Source organism: Oryctolagus cuniculus, chromosome 5 (genome assembly GCF_964237555.1).
Source record: "Oryctolagus cuniculus chromosome 5, mOryCun1.1, whole genome shotgun sequence".
In the NCBI taxonomy this organism is placed as follows: domain Eukaryota; kingdom Metazoa; phylum Chordata; class Mammalia; order Lagomorpha; family Leporidae; genus Oryctolagus; species Oryctolagus cuniculus.
The window spans coordinates 59,883,491-59,910,803 of NC_091436.1; the positions used below are offsets into that span (position 1 = coordinate 59,883,491).

At 50.8% G+C, this 27,313-nt stretch overlaps 1 protein-coding gene across 3 annotated transcripts in view; it reads left to right on the forward strand.

Moving 5' to 3' along the window:
* FYN (FYN proto-oncogene, Src family tyrosine kinase) overlaps window positions 1-27,313 on the forward strand; it is a 222,732-nt gene that overhangs the window by 171,211 nt on the left and 24,208 nt on the right. For 2 of the 3 annotated variants that reach the window (XM_008263382.4, XM_002714925.5), the window contains 7 exons: window positions 4,659-4,757; window positions 8,070-8,173; window positions 9,120-9,269; window positions 11,749-11,913; window positions 15,076-15,255; window positions 17,408-17,484; window positions 17,573-17,726. In XM_008263382.4, the coding sequence (XP_008261604.1) occupies window positions 4,659-4,757; window positions 8,070-8,173; window positions 9,120-9,269; window positions 11,749-11,913; window positions 15,076-15,255; window positions 17,408-17,484; window positions 17,573-17,726 (929 nt within the window). Of the gene's footprint in view, window positions 1-4,658; window positions 4,758-8,069; window positions 8,174-9,119; window positions 9,270-11,748; window positions 11,914-12,308; window positions 12,465-15,075; window positions 15,256-17,407; window positions 17,485-17,572; window positions 17,727-27,313 lie in introns of all 3 variants that reach the window. The other variant, XM_002714927.5, reaches the window with a different exon arrangement.

The window sequence follows — 27,313 nt, forward strand, 5'->3', positions numbered from 1 at the left end:
TCCCCTCCCCCGCTCTCCCCCGCCTAGCCGCCCCACCTCCTAGTCTGTGTCCTCCCACGCCCTCCCCCGTCTAGAGGCAGAAACTGCAGGCCGCAGGGCCTGGCTTTTGTGTTTCACAGTGCAGCTGTGCCCACAGGCGGAGGCTGCAGGTGCAGCTGCCGTGAGGGCTCAGGGTCCCGTGTTAGGACGCGATTTCACTGGAGCCCGTTTTGCTAGTCTGTGAGAGCCTCCGTCCGATTCCCTGCTTTCACCACCGGGAAGCAGTGGCCCTGTAGAACACAATAGAGGTTTTTAAACAGAGAGCCGAGCTGTGACCCCTTCCGGGTTCTTTTCTGTTGTGATAAAGAAGTAGTCCTGGCTTAGCACCCCACGCAAACACTTGGTGAACATTGTACAGCTGTGCTCCATGGAAGTGAGATGAGACCAAGTTTAGAAAGAATCCAACATTCATGATGGAAAGGCTCCCCAGCCAAGCAGATTGAGGCTTACCCAGGTTGGCACATGCCCCTTCCTGGCTCCATCAGGGCCCTTGGGGCCCGTAAGCCTTGGGTTGGGGACTGGCTCTTGTGATCCATCTTCAAATCAAAGGCACAGGGAGAGCTGCTATATATTTCAAAACATAAGAGCCATCCTAGGGGCCGGCACTGTGGCTCACTTGGCTAATCCTCCGCCTGCGGCACCGGCATCCCATGTGGGCACCAGTTCTAGTCCCGGCAGCTCCTCTTCCAGTCGAGCTCTCTGCTGTGGCCCAGGAAGGCAGTGGAGGATGGCCCAAGGACTTGGGCCCTGCACCCATGTGGGAGAGCAGGAAGAAGCACCTGGCTCCTGGCTTCGGATTAGCATAGCTCCGACTGTAGCGGCCATTTGGGGGGTGAATCAATGGAAGGAAGACCTTTCTCTCTCTCTCCGTCACTAACTCTATCTGTCAAATAATAATAATAATAATAATAATAATAAAAAGAGCCATTCTAAACCAGCAACTTTAGATCAGATGTTTGAGTCACATTGAGATAACAAAGAATGTCTTGCAGGGCGGGGAGGGGAGGGAGCGAGAGTGTGGACGCCAAAACATGGACAGAGGGGAGGAGTCGGTTCTAGTTCTTTAGCACCGCAGAGCAACACACCAGCCCCTAACATCCCCAGTGAAGAGCTAGAAGACAGGCACTCCAAGGCTCCGAACATGAAGACATGATGAGATGGAAGTGCTAATTACCCCGATTGCTCGGCACAGACTGTATACACGTGTTACAGTGGCCCACTGTGCTCCATAAATATGTTCAATGAGTACGCCTCAGTTAAAAGAAAAATTAAGAAATCTTACCAAACGGCCGGCACCGCGGCTCAATAGGCTAATCCTCCGCCTTGCGGCGCCGGCACCCTAGGTTCTAGTCCCGGTCGGGGCGCCGGATTCTGTCCCGGTTGCCCCTCTTCCAGGCCAGTTCTCTGCTGTGGCCTGGGAGTGCAGTGGAGGATGGCCCAAGTGCCTGGGCCCTGCACCCCATGGGAGACCAGGAGAAGCACCTGGCTCCTGGCTTCGGATCAGCATGGTGCGCCAGCCACAGCGCGCCAGCCGCAGTGGCCATTGGAGGGTGAACCAACGGTAAAGGAAGACCTTTCTCTCTGTCTCTCTCTCTCACTGTCCACTCTGCCTGTCCAAAAAAAAAAAGAAAAGAAAAGAAAAAGAAATCTTACCACGTGAGAATTGATGGAAAGACTGGAATGGGGAGATCAGTTTGAGGAGGCACGGGTTTAATAATGCTTACAATTACTCCCAACAGCTCCAGAACCGAGGCAGCATAGCAGAGCTGCTGTCTCGCCCGGGCAGCCTGAGTGCCCTGTGGAGGGTGGTGTTCATCCACAGGTGACTCAGAACTTCTGGTCTGGGGCTCCATGGATTCCACAGACACTTGTCCCCCAGTGCCAGCCTCACTGCATAGTGTACTGTGTAGTCCACTTGGTGTTGGTCACCTTAGAAGGTGACCTAGGGTTCCCAGAAAAAAAGGAGGAACCAAAGGTTTGTGTCTTTCCCATGAGTAACTGAAAACCCTTGTGCGATGAATGGGTTCCTGTAGGAAAAGCATGAATTCTTGTCACATGACTTTAGGACAAGCTGCTAGTTGCATTCTAACCTGGGCTGCTCTGTTTGGGGGCCTATTCCCAAACGAGATAGATGGTGCTGAGTTTGGACTCAAAATGACTTCCTTAATGCCAGGGCATCTACACGAGCCGGTGTTTTTCCCAGTAGCAAAATACGTCCCACCCTGGTGTCCCACCCCCGCTCCTTAAAACTGATGCTGGTCTTTATCATGATTTAACTCAATTACTACTAACTCAGCAGACGTGTCTGGCATTGAAAAATAAGCATCTGCTACAAACACTGAATTTTTTCCTCTCCATTTTGGGGCATTTCCAGGTTGGGAGGTGGGAGTAGGGGAGAGAGATAAAGGGTATTGTTTCTTGTTGGTTTTTTTTTTTTTTTTAATATGATGAAATGTCTCCATCTAGTGGAGCAAGAAAGATTGTCACCATATTAAAGGGAAGATTGCATCTCCAAAAGCCACTTCCTGAAATCTGGAAGAAACAAATTAAATCCCGCCGTGTGTTCTGCTAGGCAGACTTAAGGGCTGCATGTATCTCTTTGCGGGGGAGGCATAGGAGTGAGACAAGTGCAAGCTTAAAGTATTCACATCTTTGCTTTTCTGAGTTGCACCCGAAAAGCAGGGCGATGCCTGCAGTAGGGGAGTAGCAAGCAGTGTGGACTCCACACAACTGGTCACACTCCAGCTCTTCACTCCGGTGGTGAACTCACAGGGGTGTGTGTACATAAATAGTTCATAATAAAATCTGGATGTTAACTTTAAGGTCACAAATAAAGGGCTTTGTAAGTGTTAAGAATGATCCTCTCCCTCCTTTAATGAGGTAGAAAGGAAAGACTGAGGAATTGAGAACATACATTGGGAAAAAAATGTGCCAGAGGGCAGATGTTGGATCGTTAAATTGTGGCTTAGGAGAGCTGCATCCCTTATCTGAGTGCCTGGGTCCCAGTCCTGGCTAGTCAGATTTCGGTGCAGCTTCCTGCTACTGTGCATCCTGGGAGGCAGCAGATGGTGGGCCCGGCTACCCAGTGGGAGACCTGGGTGGAGTTTTGACCTCCTGGCTTCTGCCTGGCCCAGCCCTGGCTGTTGAGCCAGTACATGGAAGATGTTCTCTCCCTCCCGTCCCCTTCCCCCTAGTGTCTCTCTCTCTCTCTGTCTCTCTCCTTCCCCCCTCCCCCCCAGTCTCTCTCTCTTTCTCCCTCTCTGTGTTTGTGTTTCTCTCACCACCCCCTTCAAGTTGCCCAAACCCTGGCTCTCTGTGGGCTCTTCTATTACTAATGCCAGCAATCGCCTTCCCACAGCTGCACCTGCCAGCACCCCTTGGTCTTTGGCCATTCATGCCATTGCCTTACGAGCCGCTGCCCCCTGCTTACTTGCTCTGAGCCCATCTCCAGAGTGGGACTCTGGGAGAAGGCTTAGGCTTGGCATGGGGGCTGGTGAGTCCCAGCCTGATGAAATGGGGCTGGGAGGGGACCTCTGCCCCCTGCTAAAAGCCAACACATTTGTCTTCCCTGGCCATGAGCTTTGACACCGAGCCCAGCCACAGCATTGGAGTTTCTCTTGCTACATCCAAGGACCGCCCCCCCCCCCCCAAAAAAAAAAAAAAAAAAAAAGAATGAGAAGGTACAGAGTGTCTGGTGCTCAGGAGTCAGAGGTGTGATTTGCCCAAGGGCCTTTGCCCGACCTGGCCCTGGCCACCTCCATCAAGGTCACAGTCACAGCCTGCCACCCCCCTGCTGTCAGTGGGAAAAAGCACACACTCACCCCTGCTCTTCATCCCATACCTGTGTGCCCATGAGCATACGAACTTTAGCTGTCATATTTGCTCTTTAAGCTGAGAGTTGAGTCACAAGCCCCCTCGTACACGTCCTCTGAGAGCCCCCAGGTTGGGACCTTGTTGTGGTACCCTGGTGCTTTTCTTAAGTCGGCTGGAGCTGGTGCCTTTTCAGCTCTGTCCAAAACTGGGGACACTCCTCAAAAAAAAGCCCTCTCGTGGCCAGGTCCTACATTCTTCTCTCCTTCCCTCTCCTTTCTCTTCTCCCCTCTCTTCTCTCCCTCCTTCTGTGCTTTTCTGTTATTTATTTGAGGAACATAGAGATATCCAGAGAGAGCTTCCATCCATTGGTTTACTCCCTTAAATGCCCCCCAACTGCTGAGGCTGAGCCAGGGCCAAAACCATCAACTCAATCCAGGTCTTCCATACTTGAGCCGTCACCTGCCACCTCCCAGGGTCTGCATTAGCAGGAACCTGGAATCAGGAGCCAGAGCCATGAATTGAACCCAGGCACTCTGATGTAGGATGCTGGTGTCTGAAACATTAGGCTAAATGCCCAGCCCCTGGTTCTGCATTCTTAATCACAAATAAGGCAAGAGATAACCATGGGTTCAGCTCAGATTGTGCATCCTTTGTCCTTTGCAGTGGTCCTGGGGGCAGGGCCGGGCATGGCTGGAGCACTGTTGGAGTTCAGAGAAAAGGAGCCAGGCTGGAGAATGCAGGCGCAGAAGCAGCGTGAAGTCTGCAACCATGGTCAGCGTACTCATTGATCTCTCTTTTCTTTTCAGAGAAGGAGACTGGTGGGAAGCCCGCTCGCTGACGACGGGAGAGACAGGTTACATTCCCAGCAACTATGTGGCTCCAGTCGACTCTATCCAGGCAGAAGAGTATGTTTTGCTATTTTCTCTTAACTACTTCCCTTGAAAGTTACTTGGCACAGACACACACACACAGACCTCAGTTTATGCAGGAAGGAGACAAAATCCACTTGGGGCCGGCGCCGCGGCTCACTAGGCTAATCCTCCGCCTAGCGGCGCCGGCACACCGAGGTGCCGGATTCTGTCCCGGTTGCCCCTCTTCCAGGCCAGCTCTCTGCTGTGGCCAGGGAGTGCAGTGGAGGATGGCCCAGGTGCTTGGGCCCTGCACCCCATGGGAGACCAGGAAAAGCACCTGGCTCCTGGCTCCTGCCATCGGATCAGCGCGGTGCGCCGGCCGCAGCGCACCGGCCGCGGCGGCCATTGGAGGGTGAACCAACGGCAAAGGAAGACCTTTCTCTGTCTCTCTCTCTCACTGTCCACTCTGCCTGTCAAAAAAAAAAAAAAAAATCCACTTGGGTGCTTCAGGGTTGAGAGACTGTGGTGGTGCTGTGTTTCCCTGGTACTGTGTTGCCCTGTCTGTGACTTATGTACTATCGTTAACTTCATGTTTTTCTTTAAGTGTGCTCACTTTTTTTTTTTTACAAATTTAACTCTACTTTGAAAGGTAAGTTTATTTCCAGGCCCATGAAAACACAATATAATTTATCACCAATGAAAGAAATTACCTTGGAAATACAATGAAATTGGAGCTATGGCACGTATAATTGGCACCCCAAGTCGCTAAGCCTGCAGGCTGCCTCCTTAGAGCTGCTGAGAAGGGCAGATAATTACAAAGGATTAGATGAAGGTTTCTCCCTGCATGTGTTCAGAAAGGTGGAAAGCATCTCAGGGTATCCCACAACTCGGGAAATAGCCATCGTGATGGATTTCCAACATGCCCTTCCTTTGATTTGGGGTCCCAGTTGGTTTTGTGCACAGTAAATAGTGGCTGGCAGTCTTCTGGCCCAGATACCCCACTGGTAGCAGTTGAGGCTCACGGGGACCCAGATGGAATTGCCAGGATAACCGTTGTTCCTTTTTCTGGCCGATGGGGACTGACAGGCCAATATAGGGTGGCCCGGGTGCCATCCCTGGCTTCCGACCTCAAGGCAAGGGAGGCTGGGCTGTAATGCCCCCAGTGAGGGACGCGAGCCCCTCCCTGACACCTTGGGAAGCTTCCTTGCCAGAAAGAGAACCTAGGAAAGTCCGTCACTGAGCCTGACTTTGGCTCTGATATTTAATTTTGCCGTGGATTTGTTTAAGCACTTGCAAGGAGGATTAGGGCGCACACCCAGCCAAATCCCCCAACTGGCGTGTTCTCGATCGTCTCTAATTCCCTTGCATTTCCTCTAAGAAGTTCTGTTTTCATCCCCGCTCTCAGATACTCAGTGGTTCTGAGCTGCTTTTTATTCCCAGCAAGTGCCTTTCACCATCAGTGATAAAGGTCTTCCTCTTTTGACTTGAGGACAGATGTGCAAACATCTGTGTGTTCCTTCAGAATAAAAAGTACCACCAAAATGCAGCATTACTTCGATTTTTAGCTCAGAATCTATCAGCCACATATTTAACTTGTATCTATGGTGCCCGATTTTAAAAGTATTTTGTTTTAAAGAATAAGACATTTTTAAAATAAGACTTGTGATTTTATATAAGCAATTTATTATCATTATCTTCAGATACTTGTATTTTTATGCAGTCCATGGTTCTCACAATTCCCTTTTCACCACTGTTTTATTTATTTATTTTTTAAGGATTTATTTACTTAAAGTTATGGAGACAGAAGGAGAGAGAGATCTTACATCTTCTGGCTCACTCTCCACATGGCTGCAATGGCCAAAACTGGGCCAGCCCGAAGCTAAGAGCTTCATCTGGATCTCCCGCATGGGTATCAGGGGCCCAAGCACTTGGCCCATCCTCTGCTGCTTTCCCAAGTGCATTAGCAGGGAGCTGGATCAGAAGTAGAGCAGCCGAGGCTCTAATCAGCACCCATATGGGATGCTGGCGTGGCCGGTGGTGGCTTTCCCCACTACGCCACAATGCCGGCCCCTTCATTGTTTTAAACGGCATTTTCATTGGGTTATTGATATGAAGCCAGAAAGTCATTTCTCACAAATAATTGGTGTAACGCTGTTTACGCCAGCTGGTGCTAGACTGGGGATTGTCTCACATTTTGGTACCTGTAGAAGTCACCGAGGAGCTGACATACAGTCTTTTCTTGTCTTCAATGAAACTCTTTCATTCACAAAAGAATTTGACAGTGAACACATAATAGCTATGTTCCAGTATAATGAATTGAAGCTTCGTTTTAGAAACTGCATCCTTTCACAGTTAAATGTTCTAAAAATAGTTCCTGTGCGCTGATTCCAATTGAAGTCTCCAGAATCCTCCCTTGGGTTCTTGGAGCACCTGCTGCTCATTCAGCACCTACTGCTGAAATGAGAACTAATTGCCAGGCACTGGCTGGGGCTTGAGAGTGCAGGGGGAAGGTGAAAGCCGCATCACGAAGGTCCTGGGGTGACTTCAGGTGATGCCTCCTAAAGTGGCACAGGGGTGACGTTCGCTTGTTCAGGGAGAATATTCCAATATTCGCAACACCAAGTCATTTCTAAGGACGTGTTCATCGTGCCCACATCTCAAAGGGGCACGATAGCCAGGCCCTGCAGCTGCGCCACAAATGACAATCCAGGTGTTTAGTGAATGCCTTTCGCCGTCCCAGTCCTTACACCTGCAGGATAGGAAGAGAAAATAAAAGCAAGCATCCAAGGGTGGCAGTCATCTCAAATCAGAGGTAGATATGACCTTTTTTTTTTTTTTTTTCAGAATTCCTATAGGTAGGATGTTACTAAAATATTCTTATATCTTTATTATCTATCTGTTCTTTAAAAAAAAAAACCTGATTAATGTTCTTTATATAAACCAACACCATGTTTTTTCATTTCCCAGGGTGTGATTATGCTCAGGAATCAGGGGTCTCCTGCAATTGCCATTTAAAAACAAGGTCGTGGTTTCCCTTCTCATGCACGCAGGCGGCAGTTTTAGCACAAATCCACCCCTGTCGTCTGTGGAGGGAAGGGAAACAAACCACATTTCAAATCTGGGTTTTGTTTTGTTTTGTTTTGTTTTGTTTTGTTTTGTTTTTTAAGAAAGAGATGGATCAGGGATAGAAGCAAGAACAGATTGAATGAAGAGAGCTGAATGGAGCTTGGCGGGGGAGGGAGCAAACAGGGAGAGGTTCCGGGCACGGTCTCGGAGGTGAGGGGGCTTCTCGGGCCACAAAGCCAGGTGGTCCCACTGTGTAGCTGACCCTGGCAAACGCTCTCCTTCTTGTGATCCCATCTAAAGGTGGTACTTTGGAAAACTGGGCCGGAAAGATGCAGAGCGGCAGCTTTTGTCCTTTGGAAACCCAAGAGGTACCTTTCTTATCCGCGAGAGTGAAACCACCAAAGGTAAGCTGGGGCGTTGGAGAAGCTGGCGGGGCCTTCACACCTGCAGATCAGTCCAAGAGAGGAGAGGCTCAGCCCCCACTGGACGAGGGCCCCACGGTGGCACACACCCTGCCAGTGCTGGTTCCAGGCCCCTCCCCGCCTCAGGCTCGCCAACCGCAGCCAAATCCAAAAGCACCAGGGAGCCTCAAGACCCTCACTTCCCCTCTGGCATACAGGATCCTAGCGTTCTCAGAAGTCCTTTAGCGTGAGGGCTTTCTGCAACTCTGAATTCCACAGGCACCCATGATATAGGTTACTTTGGCTTTCCTCTTTTTTTTTTTTTTTTTTTTTTTAAATAACTGAGCTCTCGTCACTCCTCTCCCTTTTATATTGGTTAGCAACCCATTGGCGCCCCCAAGAGTGGACAGCGTCAAGGGGGAAAGCATGGTGGTTTCCTGTGTGGTCCAGCAGTCGCTGGTTGCCCGCCCCAGGAAGTGTGGTCAGGCAGAAGTGTAGATCTTGCTTCTAGAGACGCAGTCCTTCAATTTCCATGGAGCATGCCGTCCCCGTCTCCCACAGTGCCCCCAGGAAGGGGCTGAAGGAACCATGCTTGCTGGGGAATACTTGGGCTTCTCTGGATCTCGCCTTCGATAGCTGCGACTCTGCCCTTTTAGGCAATACAAGGGCACCGAGTAATTTAGGGCAATATCCAGGAAGGATATCCAGGAAGGATTCAGTCTCAAGGGCCAACTCATTTTATTGCTAACATCCTCTGACATTTGCAGGACAGCAAGAGGTGTCTTCTTCCAGTTGCTGAGGGCAGATGCTCTGTACGTGTGTGTGTGTGTGTGAGTGTTTGTGTATACCTTTGATAATTATTAATCAGAATATTCAAGTCAATGAGACCGAACAAACAAAGGAAATACTCGGAATAATGGAACCTGCTAATGCTTTGCCTATTTGCCAGGTGCCTATTCACTTTCTATCCGTGATTGGGATGATATGAAAGGAGACCATGTCAAACATTATAAAATCCGCAAGCTTGACAATGGTGGATACTACATCACCACCCGGGCCCAGTTTGAAACCCTTCAGCAGCTCGTACAGCATTACTCAGGTAACCTCAAGTCTGACCACCTGCTAACCACTCAGATGCCAGGGCGGGGTGGGGAGGCACAGGGCCCGGAGCGGGAGAGCGGGGCACCAGGTCTCACAAACAAACAAAACCATTCGTGAAACGCCTTCTCTGCCAGCTCCCAGCAGTGGGGCTTGGCCGAGTAGCTGGGTTGCTGCTGTTGTGCCATTGCTATTATTAGTTCCATTTGTCTGTCAAAAGATCCCACAACATTCTAGTTGCCCCGAACAGAAAGCAATGGGTTAAATTTTTAAAGTTATTTGGGTTTTTTTGTCTTCATCTTAAAATCTTTGCAAGTTACCTTGTCCCATTTGCCCCTCGCTGTCCTGTAATGGAAACCATGGCAGGAAGAGGGAAGAGTGGCAGGGAGGGCGTGAGCGCGGGCACCCTACAGGGAACAGTGTGTTTCTGCCACCACTTTCCCCTGGGCACTGCGGCGGGAGTGGCAGCTTGTGCATTGCTCTCCTCCTGGCAAGGCGACTCTCACAACCTGTCCCGCCTCCCCACCAATGCTTCTGCTTCCCAGCTAGGCTTAGACTTTCGTGAGCCACAGCTCTGACATCTGTTCCACCTCCTGTGCTAAATTAAGTCCAACTCCATGAGGCCACCAAGTTTGTTAGGTGTTTAGGTGTGCAATTTGTACATTTCATTAGAGAATATGATTTGATGTGTAATTGTTAAGTGATGATTTCCCTGCCTAGGGTAGCAAGCCTATCCCATTCCGTAATCCCTATATACGTGAGTTTAGGGACAGGTCTGTGGTTTAGATATAGGTCTGTATCCCATTCAGCCTAGTGGTTAGTTGTGGGACCCCTATATACATTTTGTATTGTTCTTCAGAACAGGATTCCAAATAACCTTCAACTTGACCTCTACCAGTGCTCTGTGCATGGTCAATGAGAGATGTGTGGATATAATTTTTTTAGCACAAAAAAGCAGCCTTTTTGGAAATGATCATCAGAATTGAGAATTGCCCCAGCTATTGATCTTAAGCACAATGAGCCTAAAATTAACAATACTTGCAGTAGAAATCGCTGGGGACATTGGCTAACATGGCTTATGTGGATTCTGATGAACTATTTGGGGGGAAATGAAGCACAGTATCTCCCTGCACGTCGGTGATACTCCCAAAATGCCTGCATGTTGGCAGGGAGTTTTCAAACGGTGAAATATATTTCATTACAGCCAAACACCAGAAGGATCCCCAGGGCCTGGATCATCTGAAGAGATTGTGTTGGAAAGGGCACCTTAATAACATCGTAAAGCTGGAAGGGGAGAAGGAATATGAGGAACAATAGACATTTTTTAATCTCAGAAAAGAAAAATCCATCTGGAGTTAGATTTGTTCCTTTATTGGCTTTCCCTCTTCCCTGTTCTCTCTCACACACAATAAAATGCCTTTGAAACATCGACACACAAATAATTTCCGGCCTAAGCATCTCAGAACCCAGGTCCAAGGGTGAAAAGTGGGCCCCAGCCAGTTCCCAGAGACAGGCAACACTGCGTGTGCACCTCCCCGAGTCCCAGGGGTGGGGGAGCTGGGCATGGGGGGCAGGGGAGGGACACTGTCTCCCTCACGAGCCAGGCTCAGCGCAGCTTCCACCACTTCCCCATTGCTTGTTCTTTGTTACCTTTTCTCACCTGACTGATTTTTTAACTTGGCATTTAGTCAATTTCTCTTTTCCTGTGCTAGATGCTGAAAGGTATATTGGGGTGGGGGTGTGGGGGGGGGATCCTCCTGGGAACCCCGGTGTGATCATCACTTTTTCTGCCGCTTTTTCTTAAAGCGCAGCGTTCTACGAATCTTAGTTTCCATTCCCTCTGCTTTCGAACCAGACTCCTAAGCTATACATTGGAGACTGTTACAAAGGTTCCCTCTCCTCTCCCTCTCCCCTCCTCCCCCCACGCCATGGGGAAATCAGAGAAGCCGGGCAGGAGCGTGTGGCTGCAAGAGCAGCGCCAGTCAGAGCACCAGAGAAATCGCTAGAGAAACCTGACGTCCTTTGTCCCCCGGCAGGCATGATCCTCAGCCCTGCCAGCTTCCCACACTCCGCAGTCCTTCGTAAGAGTCAGTCCTAGAGTTTCAGCTGTAAACAGTCCAGCCAGGGGGCGCCACGGTGCCCTGGCTCAGCTGGATGGAGGAGGAGAAAGGGGCAGGCATCCTGACACTCTTCAGTCCCAGTCTTTTCGACACCTGTGACATTGAGCTTGACACCGTTTTTCTTACTGAGTGCAGAAACCAGAACAGTCTGTGTGTGCGCTTACGTGTGAGCGGGGGTGCGGAGGAGGGCAGCTGTGGGGTGTCCGCTGTCCCAGCTCCCGGGGCTGTGTCTCCGCGTGTGTGGCACCTGACCGTGCCGCCACCCAAGCCCCCTGGGAGTTGGCACCTGTGCTGTCACTGTTGTTGTTACATGTGTTTTGCTCTTCTCTCCCTCTCCTGCCGCCGCCCCTGCTCCGTCAGAGAGAGCCGCAGGTCTGTGCTGCCGCCTAGTAGTGCCCTGTCACAAAGGGATGCCAAGGCTTACCGATCTGTCTGTCAAAACCAAAGATGTCTGGGAAATCCCTCGAGAATCCCTGCAGTTGATCAAGAGACTGGGAAATGGGCAGTTTGGGGAAGTATGGATGGGTATGCTGAGACTCAATTACTCTCTTACGTTAGCTGTCTGGTTTGGGGCATCCCAAACAGCAAAGATGGAAGGTGAAAAGCTCAACTCACTCACATCGGGCAATAACCGTTTCAATTTTCATTTAAAGAATTCTGAAATCTCTAGAAAAGAGGTAGTACGTGGGCAGGATTGACAGATGGCTCAACTTGTGCTGTCACACAAACTCTCAATCCTTAAAGCAGTGAAGGTTACCAGGAAGGTTGCAGCCAGCCTAAGATGGCTTGCCCTTCACTTCCCACTGCGGGTATTTGCTGAATGTCGCTCTAAAGGGCAAGTCACCTTCCATCTTTCCTAGTGCATGCATGATTATGGATTATAAGGACTGTGTTTTCTTTGTTAATTCCCTTTCCCATAGAGAAAGCTGATGGTTTGTGTTTTAACTTAACTATGATTGCATCGAGTTGTACCCCACAAACTTCTGGATTGGCTAAGGATGCATGGGAAGTGGCACGTCACTCATTGTGTCTGGAGAAGAAGCTGGGTCAGGGGTGTTTCGCTGAAGTGTGGCTTGGTAAGGCAGAGGGCACATTTTGCTTTGGCTGCATCGCGAAGCCAGTTAGGATGGTTCTGAACAAAAATCCATGCACAGCCCTGGAGACAGAGACATCTAAGCGGATAACTAGACTGTGCAGGCCATCCAGACTTTCAGAATATAGCGGGGACCTGGCTGTGTTCACCTGGCCTCCTTCATGGGGTTAATTAAGGTACCCACAGGGCAGGAGCCCAAGTATTACAAATCTGGTATCTCTCTGCCTCAGAGTGGGAAGGTAAGACACTGTGTGCCGGCAGCTGTAGACAAAGACTGTGGGCTCTTTCTCGGTGGGCCTGGGTTTGAGTCCTCATTAGCTGACCATGGACAAGAGGCCTATTTAACCTCTCTGAGCCTTGGTTCTCTCATCTGTAAAACTAGAGTGATACTTGTGAGGATTACATAGGGTAATATGTTTGCAGGCCCTTGCAGACAACGGATGTTCAGTAGCTACATTTCTCTTTATTTGGTTGTCATTGATAAGACTGACTGCACTGGACTCGTGAAATTGCTCTTACAACCCCTTTTGGGTCAGTTACAGCTTTGCTTAATACAGAAACTTAGGTCCCCCAAAAAACCATCAGTGAGTAAGACAATATTGATGCTGTGTATCCTCATTCCTCCTTTCTTCAAGTCCATGAAAACGATAGAGGTCAGCCTGCTTTGTGTAGACCTGTAGTGAAAAAGGTAATAGGGTTACACAAAGTTCAAGAGTTAAGCAAAGCCGAGCAAGTGGTAGGTACTATACAGATAGGTGGATGGATAGACACTCAGACATACGCCTGTGTAAACAGGGATATGTTAGCTATTACAATAAATAATCCACATTATTCTGCCTATCTTGACTTCATCTCCAGTATTGTGACATATATTTATTAGACCTTCTTCCGTCTCATCCAGCCAATTTATAATTGAAGTTGTGGGTCCTAAGGATTTAAATCAAATCACTCCCGCAATCTGGAAGAATTGTACCCTAGCAAAAAAAAATTATTTCCAGTCTTTACTAACTTTAAATCATTTCACATACCATTAAGATGATTTTTTGTTTCCCACTAAACAAAAAACAACATAGCCTTCAGAATCGGGATGAATGCCTACATAATTAACCAGGTTGTTATTAGAGAGAATATCTCGTATTTAAAATTTTGGGCTGCAAACAATTAAATAGCAAAAAACACTTAGAAATTGTCAAATTTCCCATTTACATTTGGTAGATACTTTATGAGACTTACATGAACTCATATTTAAAGCACTGTTCCTTTGTATGTATTTTTGTGAGTTCATATACTTTGTAATTATGTGAACCATTTTTATAGGATAACAAGAATTGCTCCAATTTACAGAATTTCTAAATTCTGTAATTAAATATGTAGAATATAAAATTTAATTTAAACCCATCTTTTTCAAATAGAAAATAACAATCTAAATTAGCAGATTTTTCTTTTCCCTTTAGAAAGCTGTTCTTCAAAGTCATAGGACTAATAGTGGGATACACTTAGAATTGAGTTTTATTTGTTTTGTTTTATTTGATTAGGGAGCTGAAATAGACTCATAAGGTAATCCAGGGTCACTCTTGTGTTTTACAGATGAGCTAACTGAGAACAGTCAGATCTAAAGCCAGGCCTGCCTGTGGGTCTGCTAGACTTTTTTTTTTTTTTTTTAAGATATATTTATTTATTTGAAAGAGCTACAGAGAAAGACTCTTTCATCTACTGGTTCATTCCCCAGATGGCTGGATCAGGCCAAAGCCAGGAACCAGGAGATCCATCTGGGTCTCCCACGTGGGTGGCAGGGTCCAAACACTTGAGCCATCTTGCACTGCTTTCCCAGGCACACTAGCAGAGGGCTGGGTTGGAAGTGGAGCAGCTGGGACACGAACCGGTGCCCAGTATGGGATGCTGGCACTGCAGGCAGCAGCTTAACCCTCCATGCCATAGTGCCAGCCCCTACTCGACTGTTTGTCGCATGGGAAGCTTAGCTATCTTTGCCCCTCCTAGCTCATGTAATTGTCCCAGTGTCCCTGCTAGAAGGCGTTGTTCTCTTGAGGCTGACCATCAGTAAACCGAGGTCTGCGCCTGACCTGGCTGAAGCACCGGCAAGCAGCCTGCCAGCTCCTTGCCCGTGCTCATCAGCACGCTTACGTCAACTGCTGAAGGACTCCGTCAGGTAACTCGCCCACTGCAGATGTCTGGAAGTCTAGAGGTAATCCCCAGGTATCCTCAGAGTGTGGCCATGGTTTTTAAAAATGGCACACTGCAAAAAATGGAGCGTACGTCATCTCATTTCTTCTGTTGGCCGGCCAGCTCCTGGACTTCCATCATTATAAAGAAGAGTCCAGAGCCTTTGGTATAATTTTGTGACATGTGACTGAGCCCAAAAAAGACAGTGCTATAAACTGAAATAAGGGGAAAAATGAAATGAATTATTAATCTGAATCTAGCCCTGGCCATACATGAACACAGTTTCCTCTTAACTACTTGACAGAGTCCTTGCAGTTGACTTTCGGAAACAAAAAGCACCTGATGGCTTTGAACTCTTCACACCCATCCAAAGAGGCCCTTTGGTTTGACTTAATCTTATGGGGTGTCTGTAGGTACCTGGAACGGAAACACAAAAGTAGCCATAAAGACTCTCAAGCCAGGCACGATGTCCCCAGAGTCGTTCCTCGAGGAAGCGCAGATCATGAAGAAGCTGAAACATGACAAGCTGGTGCAGCTGTACGCCGTGGTGTCCGAGGAGCCCATCTACATCGTCACCGAGTACATGAACAAAGGTTGGGCAGCACCTCTCCCAGCTCCCCCTCACGGGGACTCCAGGGCTTGAATCAGGGAGGGCAGGGGAGCTCCCGCTTGGCTTTCGTCCTGAATTTCTGTCAGAGTCGAGTATCCCCATCAGGAGGCGCTAGTCATGTGCTTATTGATGAAAATGTTTATAAGGCAGAATAACCCTGCGTTTGTCCCCCAGATCCTCATGAAATGCCATACATTTTGCATGTCGCATGTGTCAGGAATTCACCATAGTTAGAGCATTCACTTTTTATTACAAAAAAAAAAATCCATTTATTTTATTTGAAAGAGTTACAGAGACAGAGAGAATCTTCCATCAGCTGGTTCACTCCCTAAATGGCCACAATGGCCAGGACTGAGCCAAGCAAAGCCAGAGTCCAGAAGCTTCCTCCAGGTCTCCCATGTGGGTGGCAGGGGCTCAAGTGCTTGGGCTGTCCTCCGCTGATTTTCCCAGGTGCATTAGCAGGGAGCTGGATCAGAAGCGGAGCAGCCAGGTCTTGAACCAGCACCCATATGGGATGCCGGCATCACAGATGGCAGCTCTACCCACTGCGCCACAGTGTTCACCCCAGCGTTCACTTTTAATATCACAGCGCAGCAGGCTGTGATAGTCGCCTGTTGTTTTGAAAGCGGTAGCTTTTTTTTTTTTTTTTTTTTTTTTGAAAGTCAGAATTACAGAGAGAGAGGAGAGGCAGAGAGAGAGAGAGAGGTCTTCCATCCGCTGGTTCACTCCCCAAATGGCCTCAACGGCCGGAACTGCGCTAATCCGAAGCCAGGAGCGTCTTCCGGGTCTCCCATGCAAGTGTAGGGGCCCAAGGACTTGGGCCATCTTCCACTGCTTTGCCGGGCCAGCAGAGAGCTGGACAGGAAGTGAAGCAGCCCGGTCTCAAACCGACACTCATGGGATGCCGGCGCTTGAGGCCAGGGCATTAACCCATTGCACCACAGTGCCGGCCCCCAAAGCGGTGGCTTTTGTTCCATTCCCTTACTGCAGGCCTGCACCATATCCGGCACTGGTCTCTGGATTAAGTTGAATCTCGATCACTTCATTTTGCTTTTCTCTCCAGGCTTCCTCTTGAATATCCGATGAAGAAATGAGTTGCTTTAAAAGAGCACATTTTATTCTCATATTCTCACCCCCCCCAACACCCTCCCCCCCCCCCCCCCCCCCGTCATCCTAATCAAACCAGCATTGTTGGGGATGGGGCCAGAGATCACTTTGTTTTGGAAAAACAGATGAAGCAAACAAGAAACAGCCTTAAAAGGCAACGAACTGCTCCTCCAAGGAGCCCCGTGCAGTTCTTCTTTCCACACTCTTTTAAAAGGAATTTTTTCCTGGCAGATTGTTTGTCCTTTGTATCCAGGGTTATTTTGTAAATAATTTTGTGATTAAAGCATTTAAAAAAAAATCACTGATGACCATCGCGAGCCTCCAGCCTCTGCAAATGATTATTTGCACCTCCCCTCGGCGTGCGTAAGCGCTGAGCCGGCCGAGGCTGCGAGCCGCAGCTGCTTTGTTTCACGTGTCTGGTTTAGGGCTCGGCGGGCTGTGAGCTAATAAGGAGGAGGCGCCTGCCCCACCCATGGTTCCCAGACTTAAAAATCTGTCAACAAGCTAAGCTGGTGAATCTCAAACTTTACCTTGTGTTAGGTCCTTAACTATAGAGTTTCTGTGCAAGCCTGAGATGGAACCTGGGAGTGTGTGTTTTTAACAAGTTCCCGGGTGATGCTGTTAACTGCTGGCCCTGGTTTTCGGACCACCCAGCTGGGCCGTATTTCCTCCACCTCCTTCTCCTTTGTGCAGAGCTGATTGGGAGGTGAGCTAGAAGTGGTGCAGGTCCTCTCGCGTTCTCCTGATGACACAAAGGGAGATGGAGTTCCGTTGCTTCCACTTCTATTAAATCGCCGTTGTTGTCTTTAGAAATGGCATCAATGCTGCTCATTTCAAAAGCCTCCGCTTGCTTCCCAGCGCGTACAAGTTTTTCCACCGCTGTTTTTTCATGTAAGCCTTTTTGTGTGGATGGCAGTGTTCCATGCAACTGTCTTAATCATGCTTCTAATAAGAAAACCAAGTACAGGCCTCAGTTGGGATTTTTGTCATTTAAAGCAGATTGAAATGCTTTTATGTTTTGTCCATAGGAAGTTTACTTGATTTCTTAAAAGACGGAGAAGGAAGGGCCCTGAAGCTACCAAACCTGGTGGACATGGCGGCACAGGTAGGCACTGGTGCTTGGGTTAGCGCGGCCAGTGCGGCACAACGGCCTGAGCTCAGACCCATGGCTTCTCTTCCCCGTGTTCCCACAGGTCGCTGCAGGAATGGCTTACATTGAGCGCATGAATTACATCCACAGAGACCTGCGGTCAGCAAACATTCTGGTGGGCAATGGACTCATATGCAAGATCGCCGACTTCGGATTGGCCCGGTTGATTGAAGACAACGAGTACACAGCACGACAAGGTGGGTTCCTGAGTGACGGGGGCATCCTCGAGAACAGCCGCTCGCTGTGCCAGCCCCCCACCCCTGTCCGTCCCTTCCCAGAGACGACATTTGAAAGGCCACTTTTCCACTGGGCTTTTCCTCCTTGATGTGGCAGGAATTTGACAGCTGTGCATTTGGGAGACCATAGTGTTCTGTAGATGGGTGAGCTGTCGCTTCGTGGGGAGTGGATGTCCACTGCTGTGACCCTCTTGGCTCGTGCCAGTGTCCTCACAGCACACAGGCCCGGGTACTCTGCTTTGGCGAAAGCAGAGGTCGTGGAAACCAACAGATCAGTCAAGTTGTAGCTCATCACTCAAGCAAAGTCCCACGGCAAATAGAAGGCAGCCTCAAACTGAAGAATTTAGAAAGGAGCTCTTTGCAAGGATACAAGCAAGTTTAGGTGCAGTATCTCAGAGCTTGTCACAGCTGTGGAATTGAGGCCAGGAAGGCGAGGGTAGGACATGGGCACCGGAGGTCAGAATGGCAGCAGTGCTGAGAGGGCCACCTCTGGTGGAGGGTCTGGGGAGTGAGTGAGTACTGACCTGCCTCTGCGGCCTGCTTCCCGGTCTCCTGCCAAGCCCAGCTGAAAGCCAGAGCTCAGAGGAGCCCATGGATGAGTGTCCGTGGACCTAGAGCAGGGGGAAGAAAGGTGGAGAGAGGATCTAAAGGACTACGGAAGCCAGCAGCATGGTCCCTCAACAAGCCCCACCTCCTCTGATCATCTTCCTCACCCCCTCCACCTGCAGTAATTTGTAGGCATTAACCTCTGAGCAAAAAAACACCCCAAAGCAGCAGCCACTCTGAGGCACAGCTTTTCTGGTGCTGTGAGATCACCAGACCCAGGGGTGTATTCTCGGGACATTTTCTGTCTCCCTGGCTCTCCACCTAGCAGCCCCCAGGTAAGCGTGTGGAGTTCAGTAGGCAGTTTTCAGTTGAATGCAGGCTGCTGTGTGGAGTATGATGCTTGTAATCAGGGGAAAGGGAGCAGCTTTCCTTGCTGTTGCTTTTAGCTGGAGCCTGAGCACTCCAAGCAAGGCTGAGCAGTAAAGACTGGAGCGTGTGACACGGTGGCGCTCTCTACCCAGTTCCTTAGTGGCCAGCCCCAGAGTTTTCCTTCTCCTCCTCGTCCTTCTCCACCTCCTGCTTTCCAGGCTTTCATTTCATGCCAGTTCTTCCTTCCTTTTATTTGACTCTCAGAAAGGAAGCATTCCAAGCAGTCTGGCGTGATGAGAGGAAATGTTAAACTGAGACCCTGGCCGGTGCAGGTACTGTCCAAATGCCACATGACATCTTGGTCAGACAGCTCAGCTATTTGAATTTCCCCCAACACGTGGTGGTTCTTGTCTGGGAGCCAAATGCCCATACAGCGAGCATGCCCACATGTCACACTCACACACACACACACACACACACACACACCACGCTGCCAGATGGCATACCATCCAACCAGTCAAAGGCTCTCGGCTGCTCTGATTGGCACCAGCAAACCAGAGAGGAATGTGGCTGTGATTTCGGGGCCAGGTGAGCCGAGAGGGTCTGAGCAGCCGAGGCGAGCCTGTGAGATCCCAGCCCCTCAGACCCCGGGGGGCAAGGTCGTGACACAGGTGGGCGAGAGTGGGGAGTGGGTCAGGATTCCTTTCTGCCCTTCTCGAGGTTGTGGGTGGACCCCTGAGCCTTCGCTCAGTGGGAAGTTGCAGTACCAGGGCCAGCACATGCTGGTGACAGGGCCCGGGTATTCAGCTTGGGCATCGCTCACAGGGATGAAGTCCCTCAGGCTGGGCCCCTCACCAGCCTCCCCTCAGGCCACCTGCTGCTGGGGAGTGGGTCCCAGGCCTGCTGCCATGTGCCCTGGCTGCCCAGCCCTCCTCCTCATTCTCCTGCCCTGATTGCCTGGCCGCCGGCTTCCTCCCCTGCACCATCACGCCCCAGGTGCTGTGTGAACAGCTGTCAGAGGTCCAGCCTTGCACCTGCTCTTCTGCATGTCCTTCACCTCACTTCCAAACTGGTTCCCTTCTCGCTTCCCTTTCCCAAATCAAACCCACATCAAACTCTGCAAGGAAATCAGCGAGGAGCCAGATAAGTGACCTGGGTGAAATAAACAAAAGCCTTAGAGCCCCAGGATCTCAGAAGGGAATAAAAGGCAGACACGGTCCCAGTACAGAGGGGAGGGATGGTCGCGGTGTCTGTAAGACACCTTCCAGGCACCAGGCTCGGGGAGGGAGACCCAGAGGGAGTCGCACTGACATCTGAATCCAGATCTGGGTGCCCTCTTGCCTTCCTCCACATCAGCTGTGCTGCCTGCCTCACATCAAGACAATGATTAAAAGAACAGCAAATACAAGAAGGAAGGCTTCATCCTCAGTCAGCTTCTCCCTTTACTTTGTGGGACCGTCTCTGAGGGGCACCTGCTCTTGTACATGTGTGCGAGGGTTGGAAAGACTTTCATTTTCCAGGGCTGGGACAACCCAGCTGTTTGCAGAAAATTCTTCCCCAGGGCCTGGCCTGCCCCGGCCCCTTTATGAGGCAGAGAGGGCTCGTTGCGTGCCTGCCAGGGTCCTCTGCAGATGGCATGCGAGCTGCGCGCCGAGGTTCCTGCCGGGGATTAAGCGGCTCCTGCAGACAGCTGGTCCGTGCGCCTGGTCGCATTTGCGAGCTGGGTTTTATGTTACCCACAGGACACAGCCGGGCTGCATCTTGATTATGGTAGCGCAGGCGGTGTTGAGAAACACGTGCCAGACACAGACATCGCAGGGCAGTGAATGACAGTTGTTTTCCAAACAGTTGTGAGTTTCCCATCTCAGGGTGCACTCAAACGTCTTATCACCCTCCCTCCCCGGGTGATGAGATGATGTGGGCGGGATACATGCAGATTTGGAATTTGGAGCTACAGTTTAGGGTCCTTTCCTGTGTTGCCTGGAGCAGAAGCCCCACACAAGGGTGGAGGTCGAGACCACAGCCACTGCCTATGAGGTATGGGCCTCCACCGACAGCCTTCTAGAAGCAACTAGAAATTACCTGCACATCCCCCTCAGTTATATCAGATAGTTCTTTATAGTCCTAAACAACACCTCCCAGGGTGGGGCCTTGGGCGAGTTTGCTCATCTGTGAAAGTGGAAAATGCACGCTACCTGATCCATGCAGTTTTGCATGGATTAAGTGGAAGGGTGCACATGAGCAGCTCATGGAGAGTGGGAAGTAGATGTTAGTTGTTACCACTGTGATTGCCCTGTGCAAAAATGGATGCAGTCAAAGGCTCACACGGCACTGGGACAGGGAGACGGGAATCCAAGGTATTCTGCAAGTAGTCCACTGCGGGAGGATGGAGTTGCTGACGACGGAATGCGTGAGTGTGAAGACCTCATTTCCCGAGACAGAGCGTGGGTTTGGTTTTAGATTTGTTGAGCTGGCGGTGCCTGGACTGGTGTGCACAAGCCCAGAGCCATCAGCTACGGTGCCCTCACCCTGCCCCACCCCACCCCCCCGCTGCAGCTCTGCCCCCAGCCCTCCCTACTATGCCACTGACACCCTCCTCCAGTACTGCACCTCCACCCTTGACCTCCTGCAGAGCTAACCTGTACCCCCACAACCATGGGATGCAGGGACCTGCCATCCATCCAGTTGTCCCTGTGCGTTCACCCCAACCTGTCTCCCAAGAGCGCAGCGCAGGCAGACATGTCGCCAAGCCTTCCTTGCCCAGACTCACTGCGCTCCAACTGGAGTCCCCACTGCGCCTACACACACAGCAAAAGGCAGTAGTAGAGATGCTCCATCTCATACTCTTTCTTTTTTAAAAGATTGATTTGATTTATTTGATAGGCAGAGCTATAGAGAAAGGGAGAGGCAGAGAGAGACCTTCCATCCACTGGTTCACTCCCCAAATGGCCACAACAGCCAGGGCTGGGCCAGACTGAAGCCGAGAGCTTACTCCAGGTCTCCCACACAGGAGCTGGGACCCAAGCACTTGAGCCATCCCCTGCTGCTTTCCCCAGGTGCATCAGCAGGGAGCTGGGTCAGAAGTGGAGCAGCCGAGATGCAAACCAGCGCCCGTGTGGGATGCTGGCACTGCAGGCGGTGGCTTTCCCTGCTATGCCACAGCACCGGCACCCATCTGGCGGCTGTTTCAGCTTCAGCAGCTTCCAGGCAGCTCAGCACTGGTGAACGTTGAAACCAGCCCCTAACGGGCTCAGAGAGACCTGGCTTCTGTGTAAGAATGGCCCACTCTCGTGGACACTGATTTTTCCTTAAGCCCATTGCAGTGCATGGTTCAGTGACCAAATGTGAAGTACGTGACCCAGTAGCTTTCAGATATGCACGTGGCCCTGAAGGCACCACATAGGGGAAGAGACAGAAGCTGCCAGAGCTCTCCACAATAGCCCCTTCCCTCTCCCAGTCACTCTGCACCCCCACGGGCATCCTCCATCTCCAAAGCTTACTTTGGCCTGTAGACAATCCTCGTGCACATGAGCCGTGTAGTGCTGTTCTTTTGTCTGGCTTTTTTCCCTTCGCTGTGTCTGCGGATTCATCCGTGTTGGGCGTGTGACAGTGGTCCTTCCCCTTGTCGTGGCCAAGTCATCGTCCATTGTACAGATGTGTCAGTTTACCCATCCTGCTGCTGGTGGACGTGTAGGGTCGTTGCCACGTTGGGCCCATTGCAAGTCAAGCTGCCGTGACCCTGTGTCGCTGAATGTGATTGCTCATCGTAAGGCAAGCATGCATGGGTCGACAGGTGCAGGCTCTGTGCCTTATCCTTAAAAGGAGGGTTCACAGTTACTAAGGGACCTGGGGAGGGAAGGGAGGAGCCTTGGGCTGGAACTAGTTCTCTGGCTTAGAAACTGAGTGTCCCTAAGCAGTCCTTAACCTTTCTGAGCCTCATTCTTACTGTCTGTAAAGTGGAGATAACGCAAATAACCCTCTCACATCATTAGTGGGAGACTTCAATGGGCTGTCTGTAGAAACCCTGAGGGCTATGAAATATTAAACTCTCTGACATCACCTCAGCTTTCTGTGTTTGACATAGACTTCCCTGGAAAAAGGTCTTTAATACCTAAAAGAAATTGTTACAGAGAAAGACTATTAGTAGTCAATACAAAAGAAAGAATCAACAGTTTAAGAGGGGAAAAAAAAGAATCCAATTTCATTACGTTGTCACATGGGCCAGCCTGTTCGTCGGGACCATCACCAGTCTGATGTGACCTACATGCCCCCAAGGGACCCTACACCTGGGCGCAGCCGGAAGTCAAGCATCTGCTGTCACCGTGGCCGGTTCTCCCAGGTCTGCCTGCCTCTCTGCCTCCGTGCTACCTATGTTGCCCTCTTGTCAACCCTGACTGCTGTGCATGTGTGTGAACATAGCAGCAGGTGCACACGTGTGCACATACACACATATGTGCGTGAGCTCTGTTGTGGCAGTTCTCCCAATATCTGTGGACCCAGCCTCAACACCTTCTCAGTAGAGGTGATTTGCCTTGAACATCCGCAGAGAGCCCTTGTGAGCCTGGGGCTCATAGTAGGTGCGTAATGTGTATGTTTTCTAGCAGTGGAAATAGCCGAGGTCCCTGTTGCCTCGCCGCGTGCTTCCCAGACGTGCTCCCCCACTGTCTGAGCACCGTGCACTGCTCTCTCTCAGAGTCACATTCTGTTGTGACGGCAAGAGCCTCTGGAGAGGATTGCCAGTGCCCTCGGCGTTCCCTGCACACGGCAAGATCTCCCGCATGGGTGCACTTGAGCCATCTGCTGCTTTCCCGGGCCCATTAGCAGGGAGCTCAACCAGAGGAGGAGCAGCCGGGACTTGAACCTGTGTCCATATGGGATGCCAGCACCACAAGCAGCGGCTTTACCTGCTATGCCATGGCACGGGCCCTGAGATTGTATTTGGGGGGATGGGAACAGAGGCTGTGGAGCTGGACAGGCCTCTGTTGTGTTCCCACTCTGCCCTATGCTGAGCCTCAGTTTTTCCATCTGCAGAATGGGGCTGGTGTTGGCTGCCTCGAGGCTGGTTGTGAGTGGTAAGGAGGAAGACCGGCAGAAGCTCTCTGTGTGACGCACTCCTTCCAGCTCCTCCCCACCGCGCTTTGTTGTGTGTCATTTTAGAGAGTCAGACCTCCCCTTCTTCTCAAATGCCCCGCCCCCACCCCTTCCAGCCATGGCAGGGCCTGGATTGACTGGGTAAGAGCACAAACCAAAGAATCAGAGTATCTTGGCGTGAATTGTAGCCTCGCTGCCAGTCTGCTGTGAGACCTTAGACAAGTCGCATAGCCTCTCTGAGCTTTTTTTTTCCCTCCTCTGGAAGTAATAATAGTTCCCTGCAGCATAGAATTGCTGCCTGGCTTCCCTGGGAACAGAGAGCACAAAGCAAATGCTGAGCTGTCAGTTGCAGTTGGTGGTAGTGGTGGTGATAGTGAGCCAATGGGTATAACAGCCATGCTTGTCTCTCGCGTGTACATGCGCGCACACACACACACACACACGCCCTGGCCTGGCCTGCCCGCATCGGGGCTCCTCCCACACAGAGGGCCCGCCCCTAGAATCCTCTCCTGATTTGAGTCATCACAAAGACGCGAGTTACTCTGTAGTCTGGGATGGTGTCTTTGCTTGTTTTTTAGTTCTGAATTAACGACGGGGAAGCAGATGTCAAGACAGTGTCACCTGTGGGTCTTTGGGACATAGGTACACTGAGGGGCATGGGGCTCTTCCTGTGAGACTGCTGTAAGTTTAGGCTTGTGCATTAAATAGAAGAAGAAAAATGGGTCTGTTCAAATGCTCCCCGTATTGAAGGCTTAAATTGAATAGATTATTGTCTGGAGGAAAATTCACGTATAAATTAGACTACGAAGAATTCATAATTGTTGCAGTTTTCATGTTAATTATTTCATGTTAAAAAATTGTTGCCGAATAAATTAACACATTCTTTCATGGCGAACATATTTTAGAAAGATTTGTTACTTTAATAACTCTTTGTGTATTAGAAATCCCAGATGCCTGTGCTAATTAAATATAATCAGATTTTGGATTCAAAATGCACAGTAGCCATTTAACACAAACAAGCAGGCAGTGAGGTTGACAAACACAGGCAGGAAGCAGTGGGTCCCCGTTTCCTTCCGATTCTGAATTTTGCAATCAGAACTGAGTTCAACTCCTGTCCTCCCTTTGTATTACAACGGCTGGGGATTACCAGGCACGGGAACACCAGCTTTGCAGCTCAAGGGCTCCTGCAGAATTATTCAGCAGCCGCCTCTGAGGCCCCTGTAATCCGGTGGCAGATCAAGGCTGATCTCGGCACGGAGATGCCCTCCCCCTGCCCCCGCCAGCACATGCTTCGTGTTCTCTCTGTCGACAGCGGCATCACCATTCCCGCACAGTGCGCTGTGACCTGAACAGCAAAATGTCAGGAGAGAGAAGGGGGTGCGGGGGAGAGAGAACCTTTTAATTATTGAATTTAATCTAATTCTTCCCATGCTAGAGAAGCAAACCATCCTCTGACGACAGGCAAACCCTGTGCAGTGTGAGCCTTTGTTTCAAGTGAGGAGCAGGAAACCGTTCATTCCCCACTTAAGCTCCTGGTGCCTCCATCAAATGACCATGCCACGCCCCTGGGCCCCGGGTGCCCCTTGTCCCCTGTGGGAGTTGTTGGGAGGGAGGCCCAGGGGCTCCCCCCTGCCTCCCCCTCCCCCCCGCAGAAGGCTCTACCCACAGCCAGGTTGGTGGGGCCACCCTGCTGAGCTGATGGCTGCATGCCTGACCTGTGCTGCTTTGCTGCCAGGCTCCCCAGAGTCCAGGCGGGGACACTTGAGTCACCAGACAGAAAAGCGTCCTCATTTGTATTCTGCCGCCCACGGCTCAGGCTCCACCAGCATTTCTGGGAGGGACCGCTTTGTCTATCTGCTGAGCCACGGTGCAGCTTGGGGCCCAGATGAATAGCGGGGGCAGGGGAGCGAGCGCTCAGACTCGTCAGGAGGCCGAGCCGGACCGTGTAGCACACCCAGCTCCATCCTAGGAAAGCCAAAGGTTGAAATGAACAGAAAAGAGACTCCAAATCACCGTTTCATACTCTTCGTCCCTCTTTTAAGATTACAACTCTTTTGGGGGAGGGAAGGAGGCTGATTTCTCCCACTCCCACCCTTGGGCAGCTCCCTGCCTCTGCCTGGGGACGGAGATGAGGCTGGGGGAAGCGCAGATCAGCCAGCGCCCTGTGCCTCTGAGCACCTCCCCCTTTATCTGTGCCCGGCAGTCTCCCTTTGTAATCGGCGAGGGCGTCTCTTTCTCCTTTGTGCCGTTTTGGGCAGAGCCCTTGGGTGGTTGTTTGTGAATGGTCAGGAGCAAGTCCTCTGTCTGTGCAGCCCACGCTTCTCGGTGATCATCAAGGAGGCAGCAGATGGTCGCCCTCCGTGATTTTAAAGTGTGTCAACAGGAACTGCAGACTGCCATCAAACATCAAAAATATCATTTGGCTTCCTTGTCTAGCTTTGCTGGCAAAAGGAACTCCTGCGTCTGCATCATCTGGAGAATCGGGGACAGGCAGGTGCATGTGAAAACTGCCGCGTTCTGAAGTCTCCACTTCTTCCAGCCAAAGGAGGGCGCTCAGCCCCATCGCGATGCCCCTCCCCGCCCTCCACGGCTCAGACACTATGCCAGGGTGGAGTGGGGAGGGGGTCGGTTTGAAAAAGCAGCCCCAAAAAGCAGCCCCAAAGCAGCGCTTGTCTTCTGTGTGCATCCTCTCTGCCTTCCATTTCACCCAGACTCATAACCAAAATACCAGCGTGACCAACCAGCTGCAGTGTCCGAGCAATGTCCCCGACCCAGTGCTGTCCTAAGCTGCCAGCACACTGCGTGCGTGGCGTGAAGTCACGCAGACCCAGGCCCACGGCCCCTGCCTGTACTCGGGATCGGCTCTGTGCTGAGCAGCACCCCAGACATGCATCTAGTCCTCGGGAGCAGCCTGCGGGTACTCCCAGACCCTGTGCTCAGCTCTCTTCTTGCCTCCAGTTTGGAGCCAAGTCTGCAGACATGGAGTCCATTCCGCTGGGGCCGTGAGTCACGGTTATTATTCTACTGCGACTTCCTCTTTGGTTCTTAGTAAACTAGCCTGGGAGGATCGTTGGAATCATTCAGAGCCTTAGTGTTCTAGAAACCGAGAGGTCCCGTCACCCCCTCTGCACAGTCTACGTTTCAGGGAGGACGGGCCCCTTGAGTAAAGGGACAAAAAACCCCACAGTTTCAAGAGCTGCTTCTTAATTTCATTCTTTTTCTAAATGTTTATAGTATTTATTTGAGAGACAAACAGAGCTCCCACCTCTTGATTCACTGCCCCACACGCCTGCGAGAGCTGGGACTGGGCCAGGCCAAAACCAGAAGCTAGGAACATGCTGTGGGTCTTCCACGTGAGTGGCGGGGACCCATGCACTTGAGCCATCACCTGCTGCCCCCCAGGGTGTGCATCAGCAGCAAACTGGGATTGGTAAATGGAGCTGAGTCTCGAACCCAGACACTCTCATATGGAATGTGGGGGTCCCGAATAGCATCCAAGCTGCTAGGCCAAATGCCCACCCCTAAGTTCACTCTTTACTTTG